The sequence below is a fragment of the Gorilla gorilla genome, chromosome 18 (genome assembly GCF_029281585.2).
Source record: "Gorilla gorilla gorilla isolate KB3781 chromosome 18, NHGRI_mGorGor1-v2.1_pri, whole genome shotgun sequence".
Classification (NCBI taxonomy): Eukaryota; Metazoa; Chordata; class Mammalia; order Primates; family Hominidae; genus Gorilla; species Gorilla gorilla.
The window spans coordinates 4214613-4241166 of NC_073242.2; the positions used below are offsets into that span (position 1 = coordinate 4214613).

Here is a 26554-nt window from a genome sequence, read left to right on the forward strand (position 1 = left end):
ATGGCGGCGGCGCGGCCGGGGGTGGGGCGGCGCGGCGGCCCTGGTGGTGCGGGAAGCGGCGGGGCGGCGGCTAGGCTGAGGTGCGCCCGGGCGCGGGCGGGGCGGGGCTGGCGCTGGGCTTCGGGCGCGCCCACTCGGCCGCCGTGGGGCGGACGCAACGGGCGCAGGTGCGGGGCGCGGGCTCTCTCACGCCGCGGCCTCACCCGGCGGTGCTTCGGCAGGCGGCCGGCGCGGGGCGCAGGCGGCGCGGCCATGGGCTCGCAGGGCAGTCCGGTGAAGAGCTACGACTACCTGCTCAAGTTCCTGCTGGTGGGCGACAGCGACGTGGGCAAGGGCGAGATCCTGGAGAGCCTGCAGGACGGCGCGGCAGAGTCCCCGTACGCCTACAGTAACGGTAAGGCCCGGTCCGCGGCGCGCGCTGCTACGCGGGGCCCGAGCCCGGCGAGCTGGGCACGGAGCTTGCCCTCGGCCCGGCCCTTCCAAGCGCCGCCGAACGTTCCCAGGAACGCCTTTGCCTGGCTTCCAGACTCGGTAGCTCGGTGGGTGCGGGGTGCCCGTGCTCCAGTCCCGAGGTGACGCCGGGGAGCAGGAGGACGGACCAGAGGGACGCGCCCAGCGGGGACGGTGCCATGGACCCGGGGTCTGGGGGACGGTGTCACGGGTCCGGGATCTCAGGGGAAGGTGTCATGGGTCCGGGATCTGGAGCCCAGGGGAAGGTGTCATGGGTCCTGGAGAAGGTGTCATGGGCCTGGGGAAGGTGTCATGGGTCTGGGATCATCTGGGGTCCGAGGGAAGGTGTCATGGGCCCGGGGGAAGGTGTCGTGGGCCTGAGGGAAGGTGTCATGGGTGCAGGATCTGGGGTCTGGGAGAAGGTGTCATAGGTCCGAGGGAAGGTGTCATGGGTCCAGGATCTGGGGTCCGGGAAAAGATGTCATGGTCCCGGTAGAAGGCGTCATGGGCCAAAAGGAAGGTGTCATGGGTCTGGGATCATCTGGGGTCCGAGGGAAGGTGTCATAGATCTGGGGGAAGGCATCGTGGTCCTAAGGGAAGCTGTCATGGGTCTGGGATCATCTGGGGTCCGAGGGAAGGTGTCATAGATCTGGGGGAAGGCATCGTGGTCCTAAGGGAAGCTGTCATGGGTCTGGGATCATCTGGGGTCCGAGGGAAGGTGTCATAGATCTGGGGGAAGGCATCGTGGTCCTAAGGGAAGCTGTCATGGGTCTGGGATCATCTGGGGTCCGAGGGAAGGTGTCATAGATCTGGGGGAAGGCATCGTGGTCCTAAGGGAAGCTGTCATGGGTCTGGGATCATCTGGGGTCCGAGGGAAGGTGTCATAGATCTGGGGGAAGGCATCGTGGTCCTAAGGGAAGCTGTCATGGGTCTAGGATCATCTGGGGTCCGAGGGAAGGTGTCATAGATCTGGGGGAAGGCATCGTGGTCCTAAGGGAAGCTGTCATGGGTCTGGGATCATCTGGGGTCCGAGGGAAGGTGTCATAGATCTGGGGGAAGGCATCGTGGTCCTAAGGGAAGCTGTCATGGGTCTGGGATCATCTGGGGTCCGAGGGAAGGTGTCATAGATCTGGGGAAAGGTGTCATGGGCCCGGGAAAGGTGTCATGGGTCTGGGATCATCTGGGATCCGAGGGAAGGTGTCATAGATCTGGGGAAAGGTGTCATGGGCCCGGGGAAGGTGTCACGGACCCAGGTCTGGTGGCAGGTGCTGCTGGGCTGCTCTTGGGACCCTGTCTCGAGCGTGCACAGATGACAGGTCCTTATAGGCACGCTGTTCCCCTGAGGTATTTGCTTACTGCTGAGGGAGTCAACGCTTTGTGCTAGAAGAAAATACCTCTGTAATGAGTTACTGAACATTTGTTTTGTTTTGTTTTGTTTTCTTTTCTTTCTTTTTTTTTTTTTTTGAGATGGAGTCTCACTCTGTCGCCAGGCTGGAGTGCAGTGGCACAATTTCAGCTCACTGCAACCTCCGCCTCCTGGGTTCAAGCGATTCCCCTGCCTCAGCCTCCTGAGTAGCTGGGACTACAGTTGTATGCGACCACGCCCGGCTAATTTTTTTGTGTGTATTTTAGTAGAGACGGGGTTTCAGCATGTTGGCCAGGATGGTCTCAATCTCCTGACCTCATGATCTGCTCGGCCTCCCAAAGTGCTGGGATTACAGACGTGAGCCACTGCGCCTAGCCTGAACGTTTGTTTTTACCTTCCAGTTGCATGGCTAAAATACACTAGATAGGTGGCATCACTGGGGCTTGCCTGCCTGAGCATGCCTCTTAATTTAGGTGGTTAACAGAGTAAGTGAGACGGTGTGGTCCTCATCCGCTCTCATGGGGGCCTGGACCCAGCCGAATGGGATGTGGCCCCAGATGAACTGGGAGCAGTCAGCATCCAGCCTCCCCAGAGTCCATCTGCACTTCAGGGAATGCCATCTACGCTGGCGAACTTACCTCTCCTGGTCCCTGCCCTCTCCCCTTGCTTTGTTTCTTGGGCTCTTGTCCGTCCTGTCTGACTGCCCTGAGCGTCTGCTGTTTGCTGAATTGCCTGCCTTTGGCTGCCGAGAGTGTGGGCGCAGCATCCCCCACTCTCTCAGCTCGGGGGTTGGCAGAGCGTGGGATTACCTGGACTGAGGCTGAGCGCGCTTCGTCCTGGCATGGCTTCAGCAGTGGGCAGCAGCACTGGGGGCTCTGGAAGCTTGTGCTCCTGGCCTCAGCCTGGAGGAGGGGTTGGAAAGGGCCAGGGAGGAAGAGCTCTGGGTCCATTTTGAGGTGGGGAAAGTGTAAGGCCCACTGGGGCATTGGGGGCTCACACATTAGGCCCCTGCACCTGCCGCCTCCTGGACCTGCACTTGACAGTGACTGCCCCAGAGTTGGTAACTCCTGACTCAGGTGGTGGGCGGCCAAGCTGATTGTGAAGGTGGCGTTGCCTTCTAAAGCTTGGCTCCAGGGGCGCTGCGCACTCCCAGGAGGCTGGCGGCGTGCGTGTTTGTGCATGTTCAGAAGAGCACGGGAAGGGTTGGGTTTCATCAGGGTCGGTGTTTTCCCAGGACATGAAGGCGTGCTTCTGGGGGCCGGCTCAGCCATGCTGGCCAGCTCGCCTACTCCAATTGCACCACACAACCAGGAGCTGGAGAGACAGGACCCTCCTTCCTCCCTGTCCCCTTCGTCGGGCTGTGGGCCATTGCCACACTTCCTGTGACATGCTCACTGAAGTGGGGCCAGTATTGTGTAAGACGTGGAGACCTGCCTGCTTGCAGAGACTTCAGAGGCTCACAGTGGCTTGGACCAGAAGCAGAGAGGAGAGTCCACTCTTAGAAAGACACCACATGCTCTCAGGGCCCGGGGCACACTTCCAGGTCCCCGCAGGAGTCCTGTGGCCTTGAGCAGAGAAGGGAGCGCCTCTGGGCTGTGGAACGCGCTTTCTGTGTCTAAGGCCTCAAGGTTAAGACGTGCACAGCACAAGGAGCAGGTCTTTGTGGTCAGGTGGCAGCTTGCCAACCTCAGGGGCCAGCCCTCTTCATCAGGGTGAAGTTGGTGGATCTGAGGGTTTCCCAAGGGGGCTATTCAGGGTCTCAGAAGCTCAGGAGCAGCTGGTTCTCAGGACTCAGCATCTTGAGAATTTATTCTCCTTTGAAAGAGTTGTAGCAGGAGCTTTAGGCCTCTGGCCCTCGTGGGAAGGACGTACGTGTTAACCTCCATTGCTTTCTCTCCTTTGTTGTGAGGTGCCCTCTGTGTTTCCAGCTTCCGTGTTTCTTCAGGGCTGCCTGCTGGGCAGTGGATGCCCTTGGCAGGGAGGCCCCTTCTGTGCAGGGCTTGCTGCTCCAGCATGGCCCACAGTTCCTTCAGCTCACACCGGATCGCTTACCTGCCTGGAAGTCTTGTCTGGTATGTTCCTCAGACAGGTGTGTGAGCGTACATTGTCCTCTCCAGCTTCACAAACAAATGAGTCATCAAAGTGACCTTTTTCTTAGTACTGGCACCTGAGGCAGTGGCGTGTGACCACACGCCCAGCACCTGTGGGAGCCCCTATGAGCTCTCCCGTGTCTCCTAATGTGGGTGTGTGCTGGGTTTCTGGATCTCTAGGTCTGGAAAGGCTTTCCTTTCTTTGACACCCAGCAGTGATCTTAGGGAGTGCTTCATGCTCTCTTCAGGACGGAACAGAGCGCTTTGCATAGAGTGCCCCTGGGTGATGGTGGCGAGTTACCAGGCAGGAATTACGCTTCATCCAGGAGTGTGGGTGGTGCACGCGGTGGGGAGGAGAAAGCTGCAGTTCAGGAGCGAACCTGCAGTCAGGCTCCAGGGTGTGGGCCAGGGTGGTGGGCCCATGTTGGCCCCGAGGAACCACCCGCACAGGGTGCGCACCCTTCCCCAAGCCCAGCCGCTCCCGCTCTGCAGGGGGCATCGAAGGTCCTGGATTAAGGCAGTTCCACCCTTGGCACCGTGTCCCCACAAACCTTCCTGGGAGCAAGTTTGCCTCCCGCCACGTTGGTCAGGGTGTGTGTGCCCGGGTCCTGGAAGACTTCAGAAGGGGTTAATCCTGGCTTGACTTTATTTCTCTCTCTGCTCCTTTGGGATTCAGTGTTGGTGGAAGCTGCTGAGTGACACTCTGGTCCTTTGAGCCTGGCAAGTTGTGGGGAGAAACGGAGGGAGGCGGTTGTGGACATGGCGAGGCTAACATCACGGTTTGCTGTGGATGTTGGGGCCTGGTGGTCACTGAGATGTCTGTGGGGCCACACGCTGCCTGCTGTGCCCATGGGAGCGAGGGCACCCTGTGTGGGTGTCCCAGCTTCTTCGGCTTCACGACTCCCTGAGCTTTCTCCAAACAGTTACAAATGTTTCTTCTCATCTGGCTTGAAGTTCGTGGCTCCGAAGTGGCCAATTCCAGGGGACACTATCTTCAGAGGCTCCTCTGTGTTTCATTGTCCTGATGGGTCGTCGGCTGCTTATCCCCAGGGCTAGCTGAGGGTTTCGCGGGAGGTTCTAGCTGTGTGTCTTTAGGTGACTGGACAGCCGTGCGTGGCTTCCCTGTGCCTACTGTTGGTGTTGGGCACCACTGACCACTGCAGCCCAGAGTCCCTTCTCCTCCCCTGCACTGGATTAGGTTTTGCTCATCTTCCTTTTTTTTTTTTTTTTTTTTTTAGACGGAGTCTTACTCTTTTGGGCAGGCTGGAGTGCAGTGGCGCGATCTTGGCTCACTGCAACCTCTGCCTTCTGGGTTCAAGTGATTCTCCTGCCTCAGCCTCCTGAGTAGCTGGGATTACAGACGCCTGCTACCACACCTGGCTAATTTTTGTATTTTTAGTAGAGGGAGGTTTCACCATGTTGGCCAGGCTGGTCTAAAACCCCTGACCTCAAGTGATCCACCTGCCTCAGGGGTTTTGCTCGTTTTCTGGGGCAGTGTTTTGGGGTTTGCCTTTCCTCTGTGAGGTGCCGGGTTTTCCAGCAGGGTGTCGTTGTGGGAGGAACGGGGTGTTCACCATGGCAACAGCTAATGCTGCCAGCGTGTGATGAGTGTTGCCTGCCAGCACTGGTGGGCGCTTTCCGCTGCCCCCGTGTAGCCCCCACCACCACCTGTGAGAAGGCAGCGCCACTCCCACTGTGCAGACGAGGGATTGAGGCTCAGGAGGCGGCAGCTGTAGGGGTGGGCTTGGGGTCCGGGAGGAGCCGCCCTGCAGGCCTCCTGTGAAGCAGCGGGCTTCATGGCTCTTCCCCCGTCCTCCTCACCTCCACCTGGGCCTGGGGACGGCTGCCACACACCTGCTTCTGCTGCATCGCGCACACTAAGTTCTCCTGAGACCCAAGCCTCAGAGGACCGCCTCAGCCCCGGGTTGAGCCTGGCTGGCATCTGAGAACCCATGTGGTCAGGAGGTAGGACTTTTGTGGGTCATTATCACTTTTTTCTTCTTTTTTTTTTTGAGACGGAGTCTAACTCTGTTGCCCAGGCTAGAGTGCAGTGGCACGGTCTCGGCTCACTGCAAGCTCCACCTCCCAGGTTCAAGTGATTCTCCTGCCTCAGCCTCCCGAGTAGCTGGGATTACAGGCGCCTGCCACCACGCCCAGCTAATTTTTGTATTTATAGTAGAGATGGGGTTTCACTGTGTTGGCCAGGCTGGTCTTGAACTGCTGACCTTGTGATCCACCCTCCTCGGTCTCCCAACGTGCTGGGATTACAAGGGTGAGCCACCGTGCCCGGCCTCTAATTGTGCTGTTTTATAAGTTGGACTGGCATGGCCTTACTTAAATTTTCAGGAAACTGTTAAGTTAGTAGGTAGAATATTGAATGTTAAATTTGTCCAGAGGCCAGATGCCGGACCTTTTGGACAAGTGAGTTAACATCCACCTTCCGTCCTTAGTACTTGCTCTAAGCGCTCACAGGTAACAGGGCAAATGCTTGCATGGCAGGTGCACGGCAGTGCCAGCCAGGTCCCTCGCAGGGTGGTGTGGACACAGATGACTCGTGTTGAGCACACGTGTTGTGGCCTGCACGATGAGCTAAATTGAACAGTGTTTCAGGAAGGAAGCCACGTCGGGGAAGCTGAGACGGGGGCGGGAAGGACGCAAGGGAGGGATCTGGGTCCTTGCAGGTACTTTTGCCTCTTGTTCTATTTGAAGATTGCAGCTGAGAAGGCGCGAAGCTGCTGGTCCCTGAAAAGCTGCCGCCTACCCTGGTCTGGAGCCCCTGCGAGCTGGCGTAGAGCAGGAAGGGGTTGCATCACAGCTGAGTCCTCCCCTGCGCAGCGCATGGTACCGATGCCACCCCACCGAGGGCTGTTCTGGGGCCCAGGGGCCACGTCAGCCAGGGTGTCGTCCGCCGGGCGTTTGGAGTAAGCAGGGAAAGGTGTCGGCGTCCAGCATCCTGGTGCGGAGAACGCTGCCGAACCACTGTGAGAAGGCGGGGAGACTGCTTGTCAGGCCGAGCTGACTTCCTGGGCGGTCGGGAGAAGGATGTGCAGACTGTGGAACTGGCGGGTGTCAGGGACCAGAAGTTACGAAGGCGGTGGGAAGAGGAGCAGCTGCGGGAAGAAGGATTGGCTGCCAAGACCATGGGCTGTGGGCATCCTCAGGGCAGGAGCTGGGTGGAAGAGGGGCCTCTTCAGTCCTCTTGGAAGCGAAGGTAAACAGATGTCCGCAGGGTGGACTCGCACTTCGAGCCTAAGGTAGGGAGGAGGCTTCTGAGCCGACCTGGGGATGATGGCGCACTCTGATACCGGCAGTGCGCGGCTGTCTCATGCTGAGATCAGGATTTTGAGTAAAGCAGAGATTTCTGGACGTTCGTCCTTCAGAAATTAGCGGAGGGACAAGGGCATTGGCGCTGTGGAGAGGTAGGGACCCATGGGTGTGGGGCGGAAGACCAGGGCATGACCAGACACCACCAGGGTGCTGCACATGTAGGTAGCAGGGGGAGGTGGTCCAGGCAAGATGGGATGGGAGGGGCTCAGGAGCAGCGAGGTTCTAGTGCTGGTGATGAGGTGGGTGGTGGCAGGGGCATGTGGAAGGGTCTTCTGACCATGGCTTGCAGAGGGCTTGGTGCTGGGGGGCCTGGAGCTGTGGAAAGGGTGCAGGGAAGAGTTGGTCCCATATTCCCAGATGGCAGAGTGGAAACAGAGGCACTCGGCCCCTGAGCAGCGTTTGCCGTCTTTACAGTGAACACAGTCCTCAAACCAAACTGGGAAGGATTCGAATCCTGGATGGGTGATGTGGTCCTGGCTGCGTAAACTGTAAACTGATGAAAGACATGCCCATCCTGTGAGAGGGACAGCCATCTAGCATCTTTTATTTTTTTTTAATTTTTATTTTTTGAGACAGTCTTGCTCTGTTACCCAGGGTGGAGTTCAGTGGCACTATCTTGGCTCGCTGCAACCTCTTGAGCCTCGTGGGTTCAAGCGATTCTCCTGCCTTGGCCTCCTGAGTAGCTGGGATTACAGGCATGCACCACCACACCTGGCTAATTTTTTACATTTTTAGTAGAGACAGAGGTTTTGCTGTGTTGGCCAGGCTGGTCTTGAACTTCTGACCTCAAGCAATCCGCCTGCCTCAGCTTCCCAAAGTTGGTGGAATTACAGGCATGAGCCACTGTGCCCAGCCCAGCTCAGCATCTTTGGAAAAGAGCAGAGGGCTGGGCATGGTGGCTCACACCTGCAATCTCAGCACCTTGGGAGGCCGAGGTAGGCGGAGTGCTGGAGCCCAGGAGTTTGAGGCCAGCCTGGGCAACATAGTGAGAGCCCATCTCTACAAAAAAAAAAAAAAAAAAAAAAAAAAAGTCCGGGTGCAGTGGCTCACACCTGTAATCCCAGCACTTTGGGAGGCCAAGGCGGGTGGATCACGAGGTCAGGAGATCAAGACCATCCTGGCTAACATGGTGAAACCCTGTCTCTATAAAAATACAAAAAATTAGCCGGGCATGGTGGCGGGCACCTGTAGTCCCAGCTACTTGGGAGGCTGAGGTACAAGAATGGCGTGAATCCAGGAGGCAGAGCTTGCAATGAGCCGAGATCACGCCACTGACTCCAGCCTGGGTGACAGAGCGAGACTCCACCTCAAAAAAAAAAAAAAATACAAATACAAATACAAAAATTAGCCGGGCGTGGTGGCGCATACCTGTAGTCCCAACTACTCGGGAGGCTGAGGCAGGAGAATTGCTTGAACCTGGGTGGCGGAGGTTGCAGAGAGCTGAGATCGTGCCACTGCACTCCAGCTTGGTGACAGAGCGAGACTCTGTCTCACAAAAAAAAAAAGAAAATTAGCTGGGTGTGGTGGTGCATGTCTGTAGTCCCAATTACTTGGGAGGCTGAGGTGGGAAACTCACTGGAGCCTGGGAGGTGGTGGCTGCAGTGAGTCTGACTGTTGTACTACGTTCCAGCCTGGGTGACAGAGTGAGACCCTGTCTCAAAAAATAAAAAATAAAGAAAAGAGGATGGAGGAAGAGAAGAGCTGAGTCCTGGAAATGGGCAGGTACTTTACAGTTTGTACAGCGGCCGGATGTAAGAACCTCATGTCAACCCTGAGTGAAGATGTAGGCCGGGCGGTCAAGCACAGCACTCTCCAGCAGCTCCAGCAGAGTGGGTGACCCGGTGGGAGCCTGTGTGCTGCTTTCCCTGCCTGGGGCCGGCGGCTGCTGCTGGGCTTTCGCCTGACTTCCTGGACAGCAACGTTGTCGGCCACCTGGGCGCAGCATGGACAGCCTGTGTGTCAGACCTAGCTGGGAGGGGCGGTAATAGGGTAGATGACATCAGGATTCAGGACTCTGAACACAAACACAGTGACACTGATCAGGGTTGCCGAGGTGCAGTGTTTCGGTCCAGAAAGTCACTGCTGCAGGGGAGGGGAGTATGGCCAGAGCCCAGGCCCCAGCCCCGGCCGAAGCTGCCACTGACAGGAGACCCTTCTCTGCCTGTGCCACCAGCTTTGCTCCGAGGGGTGTCTGTGTCCTCAGGCTCTGCCAAGGCAGTGGCAGGCTGATGCCTGCCCGTGTCGGCCGGCCACAGCCCTAGTGGCTGCCCGCAGAGTCTTGCACCCACCTGATTCCTGCCTGAGAGGAGCCGCCGGGTCAGCTGATGCCAGCAGGACCCACTTCACCAGGTCAGCAAGGAGGAGGCGGCTTCCCTTGGGGCCACGCCGTGCCTCCTCCGTGTGTGCTGCTGCCATGGCTGCTTCTGTCAATAGGCATGTACGTGAAAATGCACGCCTGTGGGTGTTCGCTACTGTCAGCGTGGATTCAGCAAGGTTTTGTTCCCTCGTGGCATCAGTCAGCGTGGATTCAGCAAGGTTTTGTTACCTCGTGGCATCAGTCAGCGTGGATTCGCAAGGTTTTGTTACCTCGTGGCATCAGTCAGCGTGGATTCGCAAGGTTTTGTTCCCTCGTGGCATCAGTCAGCGTGGATTCAGCAAGGTTTTGTTCCCTCGTGGCATCAGTCAGCGTGGATTCAGCAAGGTTTTGTTCCCTCATGGCATCAGTCAGCGTGGATTCAGCAAGGTTTTGTTCCCTCGTGGCATCAGTCAGCGTGGATTCAGCAAGGTTTTGTTCCCTCGTGGCATCAATCAGCGTGGATTCAGCAAGGTTTTGTTCCCTCGTGGCATCAGTCAGCGTGGATTCAGCAAGGTTTTGTTCCCTCGTGGCATCAATCAGCGTGGATTCAGCAAGGTTTTGTTCCCTCGTGGCATCAGTCAGCGTGGATTCGCAAGGTTTTGTTCCCTCGTGGCATCAGTCAGCGTGGATTCGCAAAGTTTTGTTCCCTTGTGGCATCATACTCCTTTCCTGTTTGGTTTGGGACTCGCACGGCCCCCTTGATGTTGGAGCCTCTTCAGGTGGCACCTGCGTCCTGGGCTATGCCCTGAGTTCCCAGAGCTCCCTGTGTCCTGGAACAGTCTGGTACTTCCAGCAGATGTGGGTCCTGCCTGCCCTGGAAACGGCCATCTCTCTAAAGAGCCTGTGTCCTCCTGGTGGGGAGGGATAGCTAGTATGTCAGCTTCTTAAATTACTTTATTAAAAATTGAGTATATGCAAAATAGTCGTCATAATAATAGTAATAGTAGCAAGTGCAAAGTGTAAGTAATAAAAATGGATGTCACCTAACCTGCCGAGTTTAAAACATTGTTATGTTGGACTTTTTTAAAGAGCTTTGGTGCCGGATGGGCACGGTGGCTCACGCCTGTGATCCCAGCACTTTGGGAGGCTGAGGCGGGTGGATCACGAGGTCAAGAGATCAAGACCGTTCTGACCAACATGGTGAAACCCCGTCTCTACTAAAAATTCAAAAATTAGCTTGGCCTGGTGGCATGCACCTGTATTCCCAGCTACTCAGCAGGCTGTGGCAGGAGAATCGCTTGAACCTGGGGAGGCGGAGGTTGCAGTGAGCCGAGTTTGCACCACTACACTCCAGCCTGGGCGACAGAGTGAGACTCCATCTCAAAAAAATAAAAATAAGAGCTTTGGTGCCTACGTGCGTTACACAGACAGTTTAACACATAATTCATTATCAGCAAGCGGTGACTGCCCAGGTTTTGCCTGTGGGGGAACAGAAAGGTTTTGGTTTTGACTCCAGTCTCGGTCTTGAGAAGAGCTGGCAGTCACAACTGTGGCAGAGCCTGGTGTGTGGCAGCCGCGTGAGGCTCTCCTGGACTGCTGTGGAGGAAGGGGCCCTCTGGCACCCCAGGAGCAGCCTGCCCCTCTGTCTGCCTCTGCATTCAGACCCTTAGCCTCCTTGCAGAGCCACCTCCTGGTCATTAGCGTTGAAGCTCTTCCCTCCTGATTCAGTTTTCCTCACTGTTCAGTAAACGTGCCTGCTGCTTGTGTCTGGAACAGAGATAGAAGCTGTAGCTCCCACGTGTGTGTGGAGCTGGTTTGACTTTTAAAAAACTGTAGTACCAAAAACTGTGATTTTTTGTGTGTTATCCACACCATCAAGGCTGCATCACCAAGTATCTGCTCATTCTGAAAGCGTCCATCCTTTCTGAATTGAAATGAAAGAACAGGAGAAACCGTCTGTGTCCAGCCTGTTAGAGGTGTTACATTTGCCCTAGGTGGGCTGGGCAGAAGGCTGTTCTGCTCGGGAGCAACAGTGTCCACACGTCAGTTTCCAGAGCCCGGGTCGCCAGGATCCGGCTCAGAGTGTGAGTTTGCTCAGGTGTGTGCTGAGCGCCCCTGGGTGCCAGACTCCGGGCAGGTCCCCGCCGCAGCCGCGTCAGCGGAGCAATGTGATCATTGCTGGGACTGTTCCCCTAATCTCAGTCAGTTCACTAGGGCCACGCATGCAGTGTTCAGACAGGAGATTCTCATGAAAAAGAGAATTGTAATCCTAAAATTACATGAGAGGGAATGCTTATAAGTTTATCAAATAGTAAAACATCACAACACAGGACCAGGTGCGGTGGTGCACACCTATAATCCCAGCTACTTGGGAAGTCAAGGCAGGCGATCCCCTGAGGCCGGGAGTTCAGACTAGGCAATGTAGCAAGACCCTATCCCTACAAAAAAAGTAAAAAAAAAAAAAAAGGCCGGGCGCGGTGGCTCACGCCTGTAATCCCAACACTTTGGGAGGCCGAGGTGGGTGGATCACGAGGTCAGGAGATTGAGACCATCCTGGCTAACACGGTGAAACCCTGTCTCTACTAAAAATACAAAAAATTAGCCAGGTGTGGTGGTGGGCGCCTGCAGTCCCAGCTACTCAGGAGGCTGAGGCAAGAGAATCACTTGAACCCAGGAGGCAGAGGTTGCAGTGAGCCGAGATCGCACCACTGCACTCCAGCCTGGGCAACAGCTCTCAAAACAAAACAAAAAACTACTGATTTGGAGGCACATTTAATGATTATTCAATAAAGTGGGTATGCTTGATATCTTAAGTATGTAAAATAATTGTGGAATGAAATATATGACAAGATTAGCAGTGGTCATCTCTGTTTTTTTTTTTTTGGTTTTGTTTTTTTTTTTTTATTAGAGAGAGAGTCTCACTCTTCCAGGCTGGAGTGCAGTGATCATAGTTCACTGCAGCCTCAAATTCCAGGGTTCTAGTGATCCTCCCGCCTCAGCCTCTCAAGTAGCTAAGACCATAGGCATGTACCACAACACCTGGCTAATTTTTTAATAAATTATTTTTTTATTTTTGAGACAAAGTCTTGCTCTTGTCCACCAGGCTGGAGTGTGATGGCACGATCTCGGCTCACTGCAACCTCTGCCTCCTGGGTTCAAGCCTCTTGCCTCAGCCCCCCGAGTAGCTGGGATTACAGGCACCTGCCACCACGCCCGGCTAGTTTTTTGGTATTTTTTTAGTAGAGATGGGGTTTCACCATGTCGGCCAGGCTGGTCTCGAGCTCCTGACCTCAAGTGATCCACCCACCTCGGCCTCCCAAAGTGCTGGGATTACAGGCGTGAGCCACTGTGCCTGGCCAATAAATTATTTTTTGTAGAATTGAGGTCTTGCCATGTTGCCTAGGCTAGTGGTCTTGAACTCCTGGGCTCAAGTGATTCTCCTACCTTGGCCTCCCAAAGTGTCGAGATGACAGGTGTTAGCCACCAAGCACAGCCAGAAATGAGTCTTAAAGTGGACATGAGATTGGGGTTTAAGCCACACTAAGCTGGATTTGTCATCATGGAAAATAATCTGAGAGCTGTGGGATCTGCGCCTTAAAAGATGGGAGAGGAGAATTTTTTTTTAAGAGATAGGGTCTCACTGTGTTGCCCAGGCTGGTCTTGAACCGTGGCGCTGAAGCAATCCTCCTGCCTCAGCCTCCTGAGTAGCTGGGGCCAGAGCTGTGTTTTTTGTTTTCTTAATGTTCTGTGTTTAGCCAGGTGTTCTGTGCCAAGTGTGCCTGCTCTTTGTAGACACGAGAGCCCTTTTGGCTTGTTGTGGGTTTTAAGGCGTTAAGTAAAAGCTCTAGCTTCGCAGGAAACCAGTCCACAAACTGCCCTAGAATTTCTTCTGACATTTGGCATGCGGGTGTAGACAGACACATTTGAAATTTGTTAGATAACTTTTCCTTCCTTTACTGTCCTCCATCAGGCAGGCGCCGGTTTGCCTGCAGTGGGGTTGGTGGACGTGGGCCGTCCTTGTCTCAGAAGACATCCGAGGGGAGTGGTATGCGGGAAGATTGAATGCGGAGCGCCGGCCCCGCACGTGAATGACGTAGAGCCCCAGGTCTTCAGGGACAGGCAGCGCCTTCACATCTGGCTCTGATATGTGTTCAGGCCGTCTCTAGGGTAATCCGGTCCCCTCGTCCTTAGGCCTCCAAATTCAAAGCAGATCGATGCCCTGTGGGTTTCATTTTTTCAATGAATTTTATTGAGAGGTGATGTCTATATAACAAATGTACCCTCTTTGCATGTACAGTTCTATGAGTTTTGGCACATATATGTACCTCTGCAGCCAGTACCCTCATCAAAATCAGGAGCACGTCCACCCTCCTCCCAGAAAGCCCCTCAGGCCCTGCCGAGTCAGCCCCCAGCCCCCAGCAGTCGGCTTCCATCACATGGGCTGCTTTTTCCTGTTCCAGACATCATGGATACGAAGCAGACCCTGGTTTCTTTTGCTCGGCAGTTTTGAAACTTATTCCTGATGTACAATAGTGGATTCTCCTCTTTTTGTTCCCAAGTAGTATTCCTTTGCACAAATATACCCCAGTTTGTTTATGCATTTACCTTGTTGATGCACATTTGGGTTATTTCCTGGTTTGGGGTATTACGAATAATGCTGATGTGAACGAGTTCTTCTTTTTTCTTTTTCTTTTCTTTTTTTTTTTTTTTTTTTTTTGAGACTCTCGTTCTGTTGCCCCAGCTGGAGTGCAGTGGTATGATCTCAGCTCACTGCAGCCTCTACCCCCTGGGCTCAACTGATCCTCCCACCTAGCAGCTCCCTAGCAGCTGGGACTACAGGCATGTACCACCACACCTGGCTCAGAACTAGTTCTTTTAAATTTTTTTTTAATTATTTTTCTTGTAAAATACAGAAAACACATCATTTTAGCCATATGTAGGGATACAGTTCAGTGGCACTAGCACTAAACTATAACACAAATACGCACGAGGCCTTCTGAAGGTGTTTCTCTAGAATACACGTGAGTCCTTCTGAAGGTATTTCTCTAGAATATACGTGAGTCCTTCTGAAGGTGTTTCTATTCCCTTAGGTAGATCTAAGAGTGGAATTGCTGTCATATATGAGTGTACGTTTTAATTTATAAGCTTGCCCAGCCTGGGCAACATAGTGAGAACTCGTTGCTATAAACATATTGAAAAATTAGTCTGGGGCTGGGTGTGGTGGCTCACGCCTGTAGTCTCAGCTCTTTGGGAGGCCGAGGCAGGCAGATCACTTGAGGTCAGGAGTTCGAGACCAGCCTGGCCAACATGGTGAAACTATATCTCTACTAAAAATACAAAGTTAGCCTGGTGTGGTGGTGGTGCTTGTGGTCCCAGTTACTTGGGAGGCTGAGGCAGGACAATCACTTGAACCCGGGAGGCGGAGGTTAGAGTGAGCTGAGATCATGCCACTGCACTCCAGCCTGGGTGACAGAGTGAGACTTTGTCTCAAAAAAATAAATAAATTAGCCTGGTGTGGTGACGCACATTTGTAATAGTCTTAGCTACTCAGGAGGCTGAGGCAGGAGGATCGTGTGAGCCCTGGAGTTGGAGGCTGCAGCGAGCCGTGATTGTTCCACTGCACTCCAGCCTGAGCAGCACAGTGAGACCCGATCTCAAAAGACAAAACTGTTTGCTCAAGCAGCCCCATTGTTTCATAGTCCCATCAGCAATGCATGAGAGTTCCAGGTGCTCCACATCTTTGCCAACATTTGATGTTGTCAGCTTTCCGTCTTTTAACTAATCAACTTTATTGAGGTGTAATTTGTGTACAAAAAAACCCCTTTAAAGTCTGCAATACAGTGAGTGCGGACAGGCATGCCGGCCTGAGAAAGCATCAGCCCTCGCAGCCTCGACCCTCTGCAGGCCTCTCACACTCTGCCCCCGGCCTGGCATGTCACTGTGGACTCATCTGCCTTGTCTAGTTTTCACGTCAATGGGGCCACACAGGGCAAACTCTCCTGTGTCTGGCTGCCTTCTTTCCATGTCTTCTGGGTGAGCTTCGGCCATGTGGTTGAGTGCGGTTGCTCCCTCCTTCCCCGCGCTGAGTGGCCTCCCGTGTTCCGAGGCTGCAGTGCGTTGGCTCCACTCCAGATGGGCTTTGGGATGGTTTCCATGTTGGGTGACTCTCACAGGGCTCCTGTGAGGAGTCTCAGACGCGTTTGGTGAACACAGGTGCCCATTGCTGTTGGGACGTACTGAGGAGTGGAAGCTGGGCTGTAGGGCCTCTGTAGATGCTGCCAACCCGTTCTCCAAAGCAGTCACACAGTTTCTGTCCCACAGGAGAGAGGGAGAGTCCTGTTTGTTCTAAGTCCTGCCTTCCTTTTAGCCATGCTGATGGCTGCAAGCTCGTTTCTTTGTAATAGCCATAGAACATTTCTATTCTGTCAGTAACCATTCCCCAGTGGGTGGATTTTTAGTTTGGATCCAGTTTATTTATAATAAATACAGGGCCGCAATAGATGGCGTTTCTACTCCTTTTCTGTTATTGCTGACACATAGTCGTCTCGGTCCTCAGTCCAGTGTGGGTTTCCCTGGGCTGAAGTCAAGGTGTTGGCTGACACATAGTCCTCTCGGTCCTCAGTGCAGTGTGGGTTTCCCTGGGCTGAAGTCAAGGTGTTGGCTGACACATAGTCCTCTGGGTCCTCAGTGCAGTGTGGGTTTCCCTGGGCTGAAGTCAAGGTGTTGGCCAGGGCTTTGCTTTTTGCAGGCCCTAGAGGAAGATGTTCTCTTGCTCATTGGGAGGTTGGCAGAATTCCGTTCTTGCTGGTGGTAGGACTGGCAGTAGCACCTTGCTGGGTGCAAGCCGAGCCTTTCCCGGCTTCTCCAGGCCTCCTGCATTGTTCACGGAGGGCCCTTGCCCATCTGCAGAGCCAGCACTGGCGGGTGAAGTCCCTCTCATGCATTGACTCTCCTTCTATCTCATCTGTAGCTCAGCCAGGAAAGGCGGTTAAGGACTTATGTAGTTAATTGGCCCCACCCAGATAATCCCAGATAATCTCCCACCTCGAGACCTGCGCACCTTAATCCTGTCTGCAGAGTCCCATGCTAGCAACTCAGCCTCAAACAGCCCCTGCACTGTGCCCTGCAGGAACATGGCTGCTGGTGGCAGGCCGGCCCCGACAGACAGACTGCCACCTGAGCCAAGGAACCTCCACTCAGGTGGCCGAGGGTCCCACTCCCGAGCCGAGGGTGCTACGCAGGCTCAGCAGCCAGCCTCCCTCGGCTGCCTTACAGCAACTCTGCTGACAGTCCCTGGGCAGATTGGCCTCCATGGGCAGGGGCACAGGTGCCACGTCCACTCCCCAGACCACCAGCATGTTGATGACTGTTGAAAACAAAGTCGCCTGGGCACGGTGGCTCAACCCTGTCATCCCAGCACTTTGGGAGGCCGAGGTGGGTGGATAACCTGAGGTCAGGAGTTTGAGACCAGCCTGGCCAACATGGTGAAACCCCATCTCTACTAAAAATAACAAAAAAAAAAATTAGCTGGGCATGGTGGTGGGTGCCTGTAATCCCAGCTACTCGGGAGGCTGAGGCAGGAGATCACTTGAACATGGGAGGTAGAGGTTGCAGTGAGCTGATATTGCGCCACCGCACTCTGGCCTGGGCAACGAGAGTGAAACTGTCTCAAAAAAAAAAAAAAAAAAATGGGGGGCCGGGTGCGGTGGCTCACGCCTGTAATCCCAGCACTTTGGGAGGCCTAGGCGGGCGGATCACAAGGTCAGAAGATGGAGACCACGGTGAAACCCCGTCTCTACCAAAAATACAAAAAATTAGGCAGGCGCGGTGGTGGGCGCCTGTAGTCCCAGCTACTCAGGAGGCTGAGGCAGGAGAATGGCATGAACCCAGAAGGCAGAGCTTGCAGTGAGCCGAGATCGCGCCACTGCACTCCAGCCTGGGCGACAGAGCGAGACTCCGTCTCAAAAACAAAAAGAAAAGAAAAGAAAAGAAAACAAAGTCGCATCTGGTAAAGCAGACAAAAAAGAAAAAGAAAAGAAAACGAAGTCACACCTAGTAAAGCAGACGCCTCAGTGACATTTTCAGACCCCTTCCTCCCCCTCCACTGCCCGTTTTCAGATTGATGCTGTGAGACCCCCTCTGAACGGTGCCTGAGTCTGCAGCCAGGCAACGTGCTGTGCCTGTCCCCACCTCCCTCCACACGTTCCTGGGCGGCCTCCACGCTGCTAGGAAGAAATACCCCAGACTGGGTCATTTGTAAAGAAGAGAGGTTTAATTGACTCACAGTTCTGCATGGCTGCGGAGGCCTCAGGAAACTTACAGTCATGGCGGAAGGTACCTCACACAGGGCAGCTCGAGAGAGAATGAGTGCTGAGTGAAGGGGGAAGCCCCTTCTAAAACCATCAGGTGTCGGGAGAACTCACCCTCACAAAAACAGTAGGGGGGAAACCGCCCCCGTGATTTAATTATCTCCATCCGGCCCCGCCCTCAACCTGTGGGGATTAGTCAGGGTGAGATTTGGGTGGGGACACAGCCAAACCTTATCACTCCTGAGCCTGCTTAGCTCCCACCTCGTCCTCTGTCCTTGCTTGATCCTGAAGGGCTAGGTGCTGTGCCAAACCTGGGAGGCCCAGGATGCTGGCTTCAGGCTGCCAATCTGTGGCCCTCAGCGCCATCAGACCCAGGCCCCTTCTAGACAAATGGTTGTGGCATTCCCTTTACCACCCTGAAAAGAATGAAACTCGGCTGGCTGTGGTGGCTCACGCCTGTAATCCCAGCACTTTAGGAGGCCGAGGCAGGTGGATCACTTGAGGTCAGGAATTCAAGACAAGCCTAGCCAACATGGTGAAACCCCATCTCTACAAAAAATAACAAAAAAAATTAGCTGGGCATGGTGGCGGGCACCTGTAGTCCCCACTCCTTGGGAGGCAGAGGCACGAGAATCACTTGAACCCAGAAGGTGGAGGTTGCCATGAGCCAAGATTGTGCTGCAATTGTGTGGCGGCTCATACCTGTCATCCCAGCACTTTGGGAGGTCAAGGTGGGCAGATTGCTTGAGCTCAGGAGCTCAAGACCAGCCTAGGCAACACAGTGAGACCCCTGACTGTACAAAAGATACAAAATTAGCCAGGTGTGGTGGTGCGCACCTGTAGTCCCAGCTACTCAGGAGGCTGAGGTATGAGGAGCACGTGAGCCCAGGAGTTAGAGGCTGCAGTGAGCCTTGGTCGCTGCAGAGGTTTAATTGACTCACAGTCCTCAGGGAAGGACGTCTTACCATTGGCGTCATCAGAGATACCGCATCCACGAATGAAGAGCCGGACGCTGCCAGAGGGGAATGCTCAGAGCACCGGAAGGAGCTTTTAGAAATTATAAATAAGCAGCACATTTTTAAAAAGCCATAGAAGGGCTAGAAAAGAAAGTTGAGGACATCTCCCAGAAAACAGAACAAAAAGAGATTAAACAACTGGGCGGTCCCTGCAGAGGTCACCCTGGCTGGCGCAGCTCAGGATGGAGGGCGGGAGCTGTGTGCCTGGAGCGGGGAACTGAGGCACGGCAGGATGTGTCTCCAGACTGCAAGGGCCACAGAGTACGAAAAAGACCACCCAGAGCAATGTGGTCAAAGAACATGCCTTAAAAGGTTTTAGGAAACAGAATGGGTCCCATGGGAGGGTGGGGATGTGAACGGCACCGGCCTGGTGGCTCGGGTGCCAGGCCAGGGCCAGATGTAGCCTCACACCAGCCCAGCTGGGAGTCCGCTTGCTGAGACTTGGTCTCCTGTAGCTGGTGGGGAAGCGGCACCCCGTGCGGTACACAGAACCAGCAGCCGAGGTGCCGGTGGCTTTGCTCTGGTGGCAGGACAGGTGTTCTGACCTCCCTGCCTCTGTCCCCTGAGGTCAGAGCGCCTGTCCTGTGGAGCCGGGACAGTGCCGTGTGTCTCATGGGTTTGTGTTCAGGTCGGCTAAGAGGCAGCGCCTGGCTGGGGCTAGATGAACAAGAGGGTTATTGGGAACAGTAAACCTGAGGTGGTGAGCAAGGCCTGTGGCGCCCAGCAGATGAGGAGGAGAGCAGGGGGAAGGATGGCAGGAGTTGCTGGTGCTGCGTGAGGCCTCAGTGGGCCTGCACGGAGCAGCTGACCTTCACTGGCGCCCTTGCCTTTTCACTGAACCGGGTATTAGCTTAGCTTATTTTTGAAAAGAGATTTCAACAGGAGGTAAAAATGAACAGCACACCAAGAGAATATGTCACAGCTGATGCCTAGGGACCCCCTTATGGGGTGGTGTTGAGCTCTGCAGCCGGAGCCCACTGCCCCTGCCCCTGCGCCGTCCCCCAGCGCGGGCTCCAGGCCTCTCCTGGGTCACTGCTCTGTGCCTCCAGGAGCTCCTCCCTCTACCCCGCCCTGCCCCACCCTGTCACCCGCTTGCCCTGACCCTTCCTGGATAATTGAGACCTTCCAGGCCAAGGGCCCCCTCCCCAGGATCCTGACACCTGTCCCTCCTCTGAGAGTCCAGACCTTTTCCAGAGTGACATCCTGGGGCCCTGTGTGGTCAGAGGGCTCCATGTGGTCAGTGGCTGTGGCTTGCTGGGAACAAGACACTCGGCTGACTGTGCTTAGAGAACAGGCCGCTGTTTGTGTCTAAATGGTATCCATGGGGATGTTGTTTCATAATCTTCTTACACTTTTCCTCTTCACTGTTGCTGAGAATCCTGTTCTGATGCGCACCGTGGGCAACCAGGTGTGGAGCCTGTGGGACGGGTGGGACGCAGACGCTCAGTGGGAGGAGCATCCCAGAGCCGCCTCTGAGTCAAGAGCAAGGTGCTCTAGAGGCCCCGGCTCTGTGGGTGGCTGACGTGGTCCCCAGGCTTTTCCCGGCGCCCCGGCTCCTTTTGCAGCAGCCATGGCTCTTGGTGGCCCTGGGCCATGGCGCCATCTAGGGGTGGCCTAGGGGAGTCCCCGGGCCATCGGCATCTGTCTTGCGGGTGTTGCTGGCGCCCGCCTGCTTGGCCACATTGGCACGTGAGGTGACTGTCATGGAGAAGCAGCTATGGCCTTTGTGGCAATCGTGGTGTCCAACTTTGGCCTCTCAGGTCAGCCTCGTGGGGGCTTCAACAGCCAGGACCGAAATGACCAAGGCCCCTCCGTCCATGTGTCCCTGCTTGACAGAACCACGGGAGGATGGAGGTGTGGGGAGGGTGTGGACGGCCTGAACACGGTTCCTCCCTGAAGAGTGTTGTTCCACTTGTGAGTGTGCACAGGACAGCCGCCCTCGCCTGTAGAATCAAGAGCGGGGACGGCCGCCCTGGCCTGTAGAATCAAGAGCACAGTGCAGCAGCATGCAGCACACTCAGCGGATGGAGGGCCTGGCTTCTGCACGCCGGCCGGCACTTGCTGCCAGTTGCCCTTTTCTGCGAGGCTGGATCGTGGTGCGGTGGTGGCTTGGATGGGTTTCTCTGCTGAACGATGATGTGGAATGCCTTTTCACTGCTTCTTGGTTGTCGGTTTTTCTTCTTTGGGGAAATGTCTATTCAAGTCCTTTGCCCTTTTTTTAAAGTATAATTTCCGTATTTTTTTCCCCAGAGGATAGTTTGTCTTTAGTCCTTAAGAACTCAGCTCCTTATGTGGGCCTTAGTGGGAGTCGTGGGCAACACCCAGGTCTAGACCCAGGTGGAATGCATGGTCTTGGGGCCTTGGCGGGGGTCGTGGGCAGCACCCAGGTCTAGACTTGGGTGACGTGCATAGCCCTGGACTTGAGGAGCAGGATTCCTGACTGGCTTGCCATGAAGGGCACCACTGGGGCAGTGACACAGCTTCACACACAGCTCGGGAAGCACACAGTCGGCGCAGATGCTTCCAAAATGTCTGCAAGGGCTGCGGCCTCTACTGCATCCAGAAGGTGAACTGCCTAACTCTACCTCGTCCCGACGGTGAACTGCCTAACTCTACCGCATCCCGATGGTGAACTGCCTAACTCTTCCGCATCCCGACGGTGAACTGCCTAACTCTGCCGCATCCCGATGGTGAACTGCTAACTCTACCGCGTCCCGATGGTGAACTGCCTAACTCTACCTCGTCCCGACGGTGAACTGCCTAACTCTTCCGCATCCCGATGGTGAACTGCTAACTCTGCCGCATCCCGATGGTGAACCGCCTAACTCTGCCGCATCCCGATGGTGAACTGCCTAACTCTTCCGCATCCCGACGGTGAACTGCCTAACTCTACCTCGTCCCGATGGTGAACTGCTAACTCTACCGCATCCCGACGGTGAACTGCCTAACTCTGCCTCGTCCCGACGGTGAACTGCTAACTCTGCCGCATCCCGACGGTGAACTGCTAACTCTGCCTCGTCCCGACGGTGAACTGCCTAACTCTGCTGCATCCCGATGGTGAACTGCTAACTCTGCCGCATCCCGATGGTGAACTGCTAACTGCCTCGTCCCGATGGTGAACTGCTAACTCTGCCGCATCCCGATGGTGAACTGCTAACTCTGCCTCGTCCCGATGGTGAACTGCTAACTCTGCCGCATCCCGATGGTGAACTGCTAACTCTGCCGCATCCCGATGGTGAACTGCTAACTCTGCCTTGTCCTGACGGTGAACTGCTAACTCTGCTGCGTCCCGACGGTGAACTGCTAACTCTGCCTCGTCCCGACGGTGAACTGCCTAACTCTGCCTCGTCCCGATGGTGAACTGCTAACTCTTCCGCATCCCGACGGTGAACTGCCTAACTCTTCCGCATCCCGATGGTGAACTGCCAAACTCTACCGCATCCCGATGGTGAACTGCCAAACTCTACCGCATCCCGATGGTGAACTGCCAACTCTGCCGCATCCCGACGGTGAACTGCCAACTCTGCCGCATCCCGACGGTGAACTGCCAAACTCTACCGCATCCCGACGGTGAACTGCTAACTCTACCGCATCCCGACGGTGAACTGCCTAACTCTACCGCATCCCGATGGTGAACTGCTAACTCTGCCGCATCCCGATGGTGAACTGCCAAACTCTACCGCATCCCGACGGTGAACTGCTAACTCTACCGCATCCCGACGGTGAACTGCCTAACTCTACCTCGTCCCGATGGTGAACTGCTAACTCTTCTGCATCCCGATGGTGAACTGCCTAACTCTTCCGCATCCCGATGGTGAACTGCCAAACTCTACCGCATCCCGATGGTGAACTGCTAACTCTACCACATCCCGATGGTGAACTGCCTAACTCTGCCGCATCCCGATGGTGAACTGCCTAACTCTGCCGCATCCCGATGGTGAACTGCCTAACTCTACCTCGTCCCGATGGTGAACTGCCTAACTCTACCACATCCTGATGAACTGCTTAATGGCGTTGTCCCTGGGTACACACTGGGTGCAGCTCCTGCAGTCATGGGCTGCTCACAGCCGTGGCCCTTTTGGCACAACCATTGTTCCTTCTTGTCTTGGAAACAAGGACCCGAGAGAGACCATCCGTCCATCCTAAAATTGGGACGTTTGGTTTTCTGTTGTTGAGTTGGAGTTATTTGTAGAGTCTAGAGATCAGTCTCTAGGAGACGCGTGATCTGCAGACATTTCCCTCCATCTCTGGGTTGCATTTTTCTGTCCATTGATGGTGTCCTTCGATGCATGAGTACAGCCTTTGATGTACATGTAGGGGTTGGTCAGGCAGAAGGATGGTGTGGGTGGAAGCGCCGATGCCTGAGGAAGGGCGCCGTAGGCAGAGAGACCGCGTGCTTGGCTTGCAGGGCTGGGCCCACACGGAGAGACAGATGTGCAGAGACACACACACAAGCACACTGGGCAGGTGCGCTCTGTGGGAGGGCGTCACTTATGTTGAAAAAGTGCCCGTTTCCAAGCCCCTTGGAGAAAGTGTCATAAAAAGACAAAACGTGAATGGTGTTTCTAAGGTGGGGGAAGGGGCTGAGCCCTAAAGGTAGAAGCTTCTGGAAAGTTTCCAGAGGGCCCAGAGCCTGTTTAAGATGTCGTGCCTGCGTTAAGTGTCCAGAACTGTCTGCTCCTTTCAGTTTCTCTTGGACTGACCTTTTCCTATAAAACTGTAAGGAAATAAAAAGTAATGATGTGATGTGGGCCGGGCACGGTGGCTCACACCTGTAATCCCAGCACTTTGGGAGGCCAAGGCGGGCGAATCACCTGAGGTCAGGAATTTGTGACCAGCTTAGCCAACATGGCAAAACCCCGTCTCTACTAAAATTATAAAAATTAGCTGGCCGTGGTGGTGGGCACCTGTAATCCCAGCTACTTGGGAGGCTGAGGCAGGAGAATCGCTTGAACCCGGGAGGTGGAGGTTGTGGTGAGCCGAGATTGTGGCACTACACTGCAGCCTGGGCGACAGAGTGAGACTCCATCTCAAAAAAGAAAAAAAGGCCAGGCGCAGTGGCTCACACCTGTAATCCTAGCACTTTGGGAGGCCGAGGTGGGTGGATCATGAGGTCAGGAGATCGAGACCATCCTGGCTAACACGGTGAAACCCCACCTCTACTAAAAATACAAAAAATTATCTGGGCATGGTGGTGGGCGCCTGTAGTTCCAGCTACTCGGGAGGCTGAGGCTAGATAATGGTGTGAACCCAGGAGACGGAGCTTGCAGTGAGCAGAGATCGCGCCACTGCACTCCAGCCTGGGCGACTGAGCAAGACTCTGTCTCAAAAAAAAAAAAAAAAAAACACCAATGTGGCAGGCAGGCTGGTGGCTGTCTGAGGTCAGTCCAGAGTCCGGAGAAGCAGCAATTTATTTATTTATTTATTTATTTATTTATTTATTTATTTATTTATTTTTTGAGTACTGTCACCCGGGCAGGAGTGCAGTGGCATGATCTCGGCTCACTGCAACCTCCCCCTCCCAGCTTCAAGTGATTCTCCTGCCTCAGCCTCCCGAGTAGCTAGGATTAAAGGTGCCCACCACCACACCTGGCTAATTTTTTGTATTATTAGTAGAGACGGGGTTTCACTGTGTTGGTCAGGCTGCTCTCAAACTCCCGACCTCATGATCCGCCCGCCTCGGCCTCCCAAAGTGCTGGGATTACAGGTGTGAGCCACCGCACCTGGCCAGAAGCAGCATTTTTAAACTTGTTTGGCCCTCCCTAACACCAAATTTGGCAGTTCCTGGGCTGCAGTAAGCCGAGACTTGGAAATACATTCGCCTTGGAGAATTCAACTTCAAAATGCATACGAAGTAGGTCAGGGTGGAAATAAGGCACTGCCCTTTCTCCAGGCACGCTGGAGTCCACGCCCTGCCTTTGCCCAATGCCCTCTGAGGGAGAGAGGCCCTGTGCCTTGCACCCAGCTCAGGCCACAGGTGGAGGCCCCATTCCAGGCAAGCCATGCCCATGGAGAGGCTGGCCTGCTAGGCTGTGGGGCCCGATGGCCTGACACTGTACGGACCACGCTCCTGCCCTGCCCCGCCCCACCTTGCCCCTGGCCCGTGTGCAGAAGTGGGCAGGCCTGGGTTGCTGGGCCAGAGCCCCGAGATTGCCCCCTGCCCCACTGGCTGATTGTGGGGGAGCTGCTTCTCCACTTCTGCGTGGGTCTTGGCCCTGGGAGGCCAGTGGCCGAGGCTGGTCTCGCGGGCGCTCGCTCCAGGAGTGGCGCGTCCCCTCAGCGCCCTGTGCTTCCTCGCAGGGATCGACTACAAGACCACCACAATCCTGCTGGACGGCCGGCGCGTGAAGCTGGAGCTCTGGTGAGTTGGGGCTGCGGCACTTCAGTTCCTGGGTGAGGACACGAATGCCAAAGGGAGAACAGAACCCTTAGAGAAACGGGAAAGCGTCCTGTTTGCATTTCACTTGGAAGAGCCACTTACACAGCCCCTGTTTAAACACAGAATGGATTTTACTCCAACAGGCAAAAGACAGTCTGGGGGCACTGTGTCCCTAGAGATCCCAGCTCCCCTCCTGCCCCGGGAGACCTGATTCCGTGGTGGCTGTGAGCCCCTTCCCTCCCCTTCTGTCGGCTTCACCTTAAAAAGCATTTCCCAGCCGGGTGTGGTGGCTCACGCCTGTCATCCCAGCACTTTGGGAGGCCGAGGCAGGAGGATCACCTGAGGTCAGGAGTCCAAGACAAGCCTGGCCAACGTGGTGAAACGCCATCTCTACTAAAAATACAAAAATTAGCCAGGTGTGGTGGCAGGCGCCTGTAGTCCCAGCCACTCAGGAGGCTGAAGCAGTAGAATCACTTGAACCCGGGAGGCAGAAGTTGCAGTGAGCTGAGATTGCACCACTGCACTCCAGCCTGGGTGACAGAACGAGACTCCGTCTCAAAAAAGAAAAAAAAGAAGCATTTCCCAGAACGTCAGCGTTGATGAGACGTGAATGTCCACAGGGTTGGGGTTCCCCAGCCTGGCAGGACAATCTCCTGGAGCTCCCAGGCTCATGTGGGGAGCTTGCTCACTCCCCAGGTGGGCGGGGGCCCCTTCTGCTGCCTGCCTGGCTCAGCGGCACGGCGCCAGGCTGCTGTGACCTGTGCAGACGAAGCCGCTTCGCACAGCCTCAATGGCACCTGTCCTGGCCGCCCCGCTCCCCACAGGACATCCAGGTGGGTCGGCAGAGGAGGGCAGGAGGTGAGCCTCTCACAGGGACCACAGTCCCGGCCCGTCCCCTCCCCGTATGTTTCAGGGACACGTCGGGCCAGGGCCGGTTCTGCACCATCTTCAGGTCCTACTCCAGGGGCGCTCAGGTAAGACCAGCACTGCTCTTTCCGTTGCTTTTCAAAGGATGTTTCTCCTGGTTCTTTCTGAATGTGAGTTGTTGTCCTGTCAAACTCCCAAGCACTTTCTTTCTTTATAAGGATATTTTCACATTGGTTTGTTTATTTGTTTGTTTTGAGACAGAGCCTCACTCTGTCACCCAGGCTGGAGTGCAATGGCACAATCTCGGCTCACTGCAGCCTCCCCCTCCCGGGTTCAAGCGATTCTCCTGCCTCAGCCTCCCCAGTAGCTGGGAGTGCAGGCGCGGTGGGTGTACTTGGAGCTGTGTGTGTGCACAGGTGTAGTGGGTGCACTCAGGGCCATGTGTGTGTGCAGG

The 26554-nt window shown here is 55.2% G+C and overlaps 1 protein-coding gene across 3 annotated transcripts in view; it reads left to right on the top strand.

Moving 5' to 3' along the window:
* RAB40C (RAB40C, member RAS oncogene family) overlaps window positions 1-26554 on the top strand; it is a 36521-nt gene continuing 9967 nt past the window's right edge. Inside the window, exons 1-4 of one of the 3 annotated variants that reach the window (XM_055364814.2) lie at window positions 1-80; window positions 222-394; window positions 25155-25215; window positions 26147-26207. In XM_055364814.2, the coding sequence (XP_055220789.1) occupies window positions 1-80; window positions 222-394; window positions 25155-25215; window positions 26147-26207 (375 nt within the window). Of the gene's footprint in view, window positions 81-221; window positions 395-5147; window positions 5872-6615; window positions 7118-25154; window positions 25216-26146; window positions 26208-26554 lie in introns of those variants that run through there. The other 2 variants (XM_063699863.1, XM_055364816.2) reach the window with 2 other exon arrangements.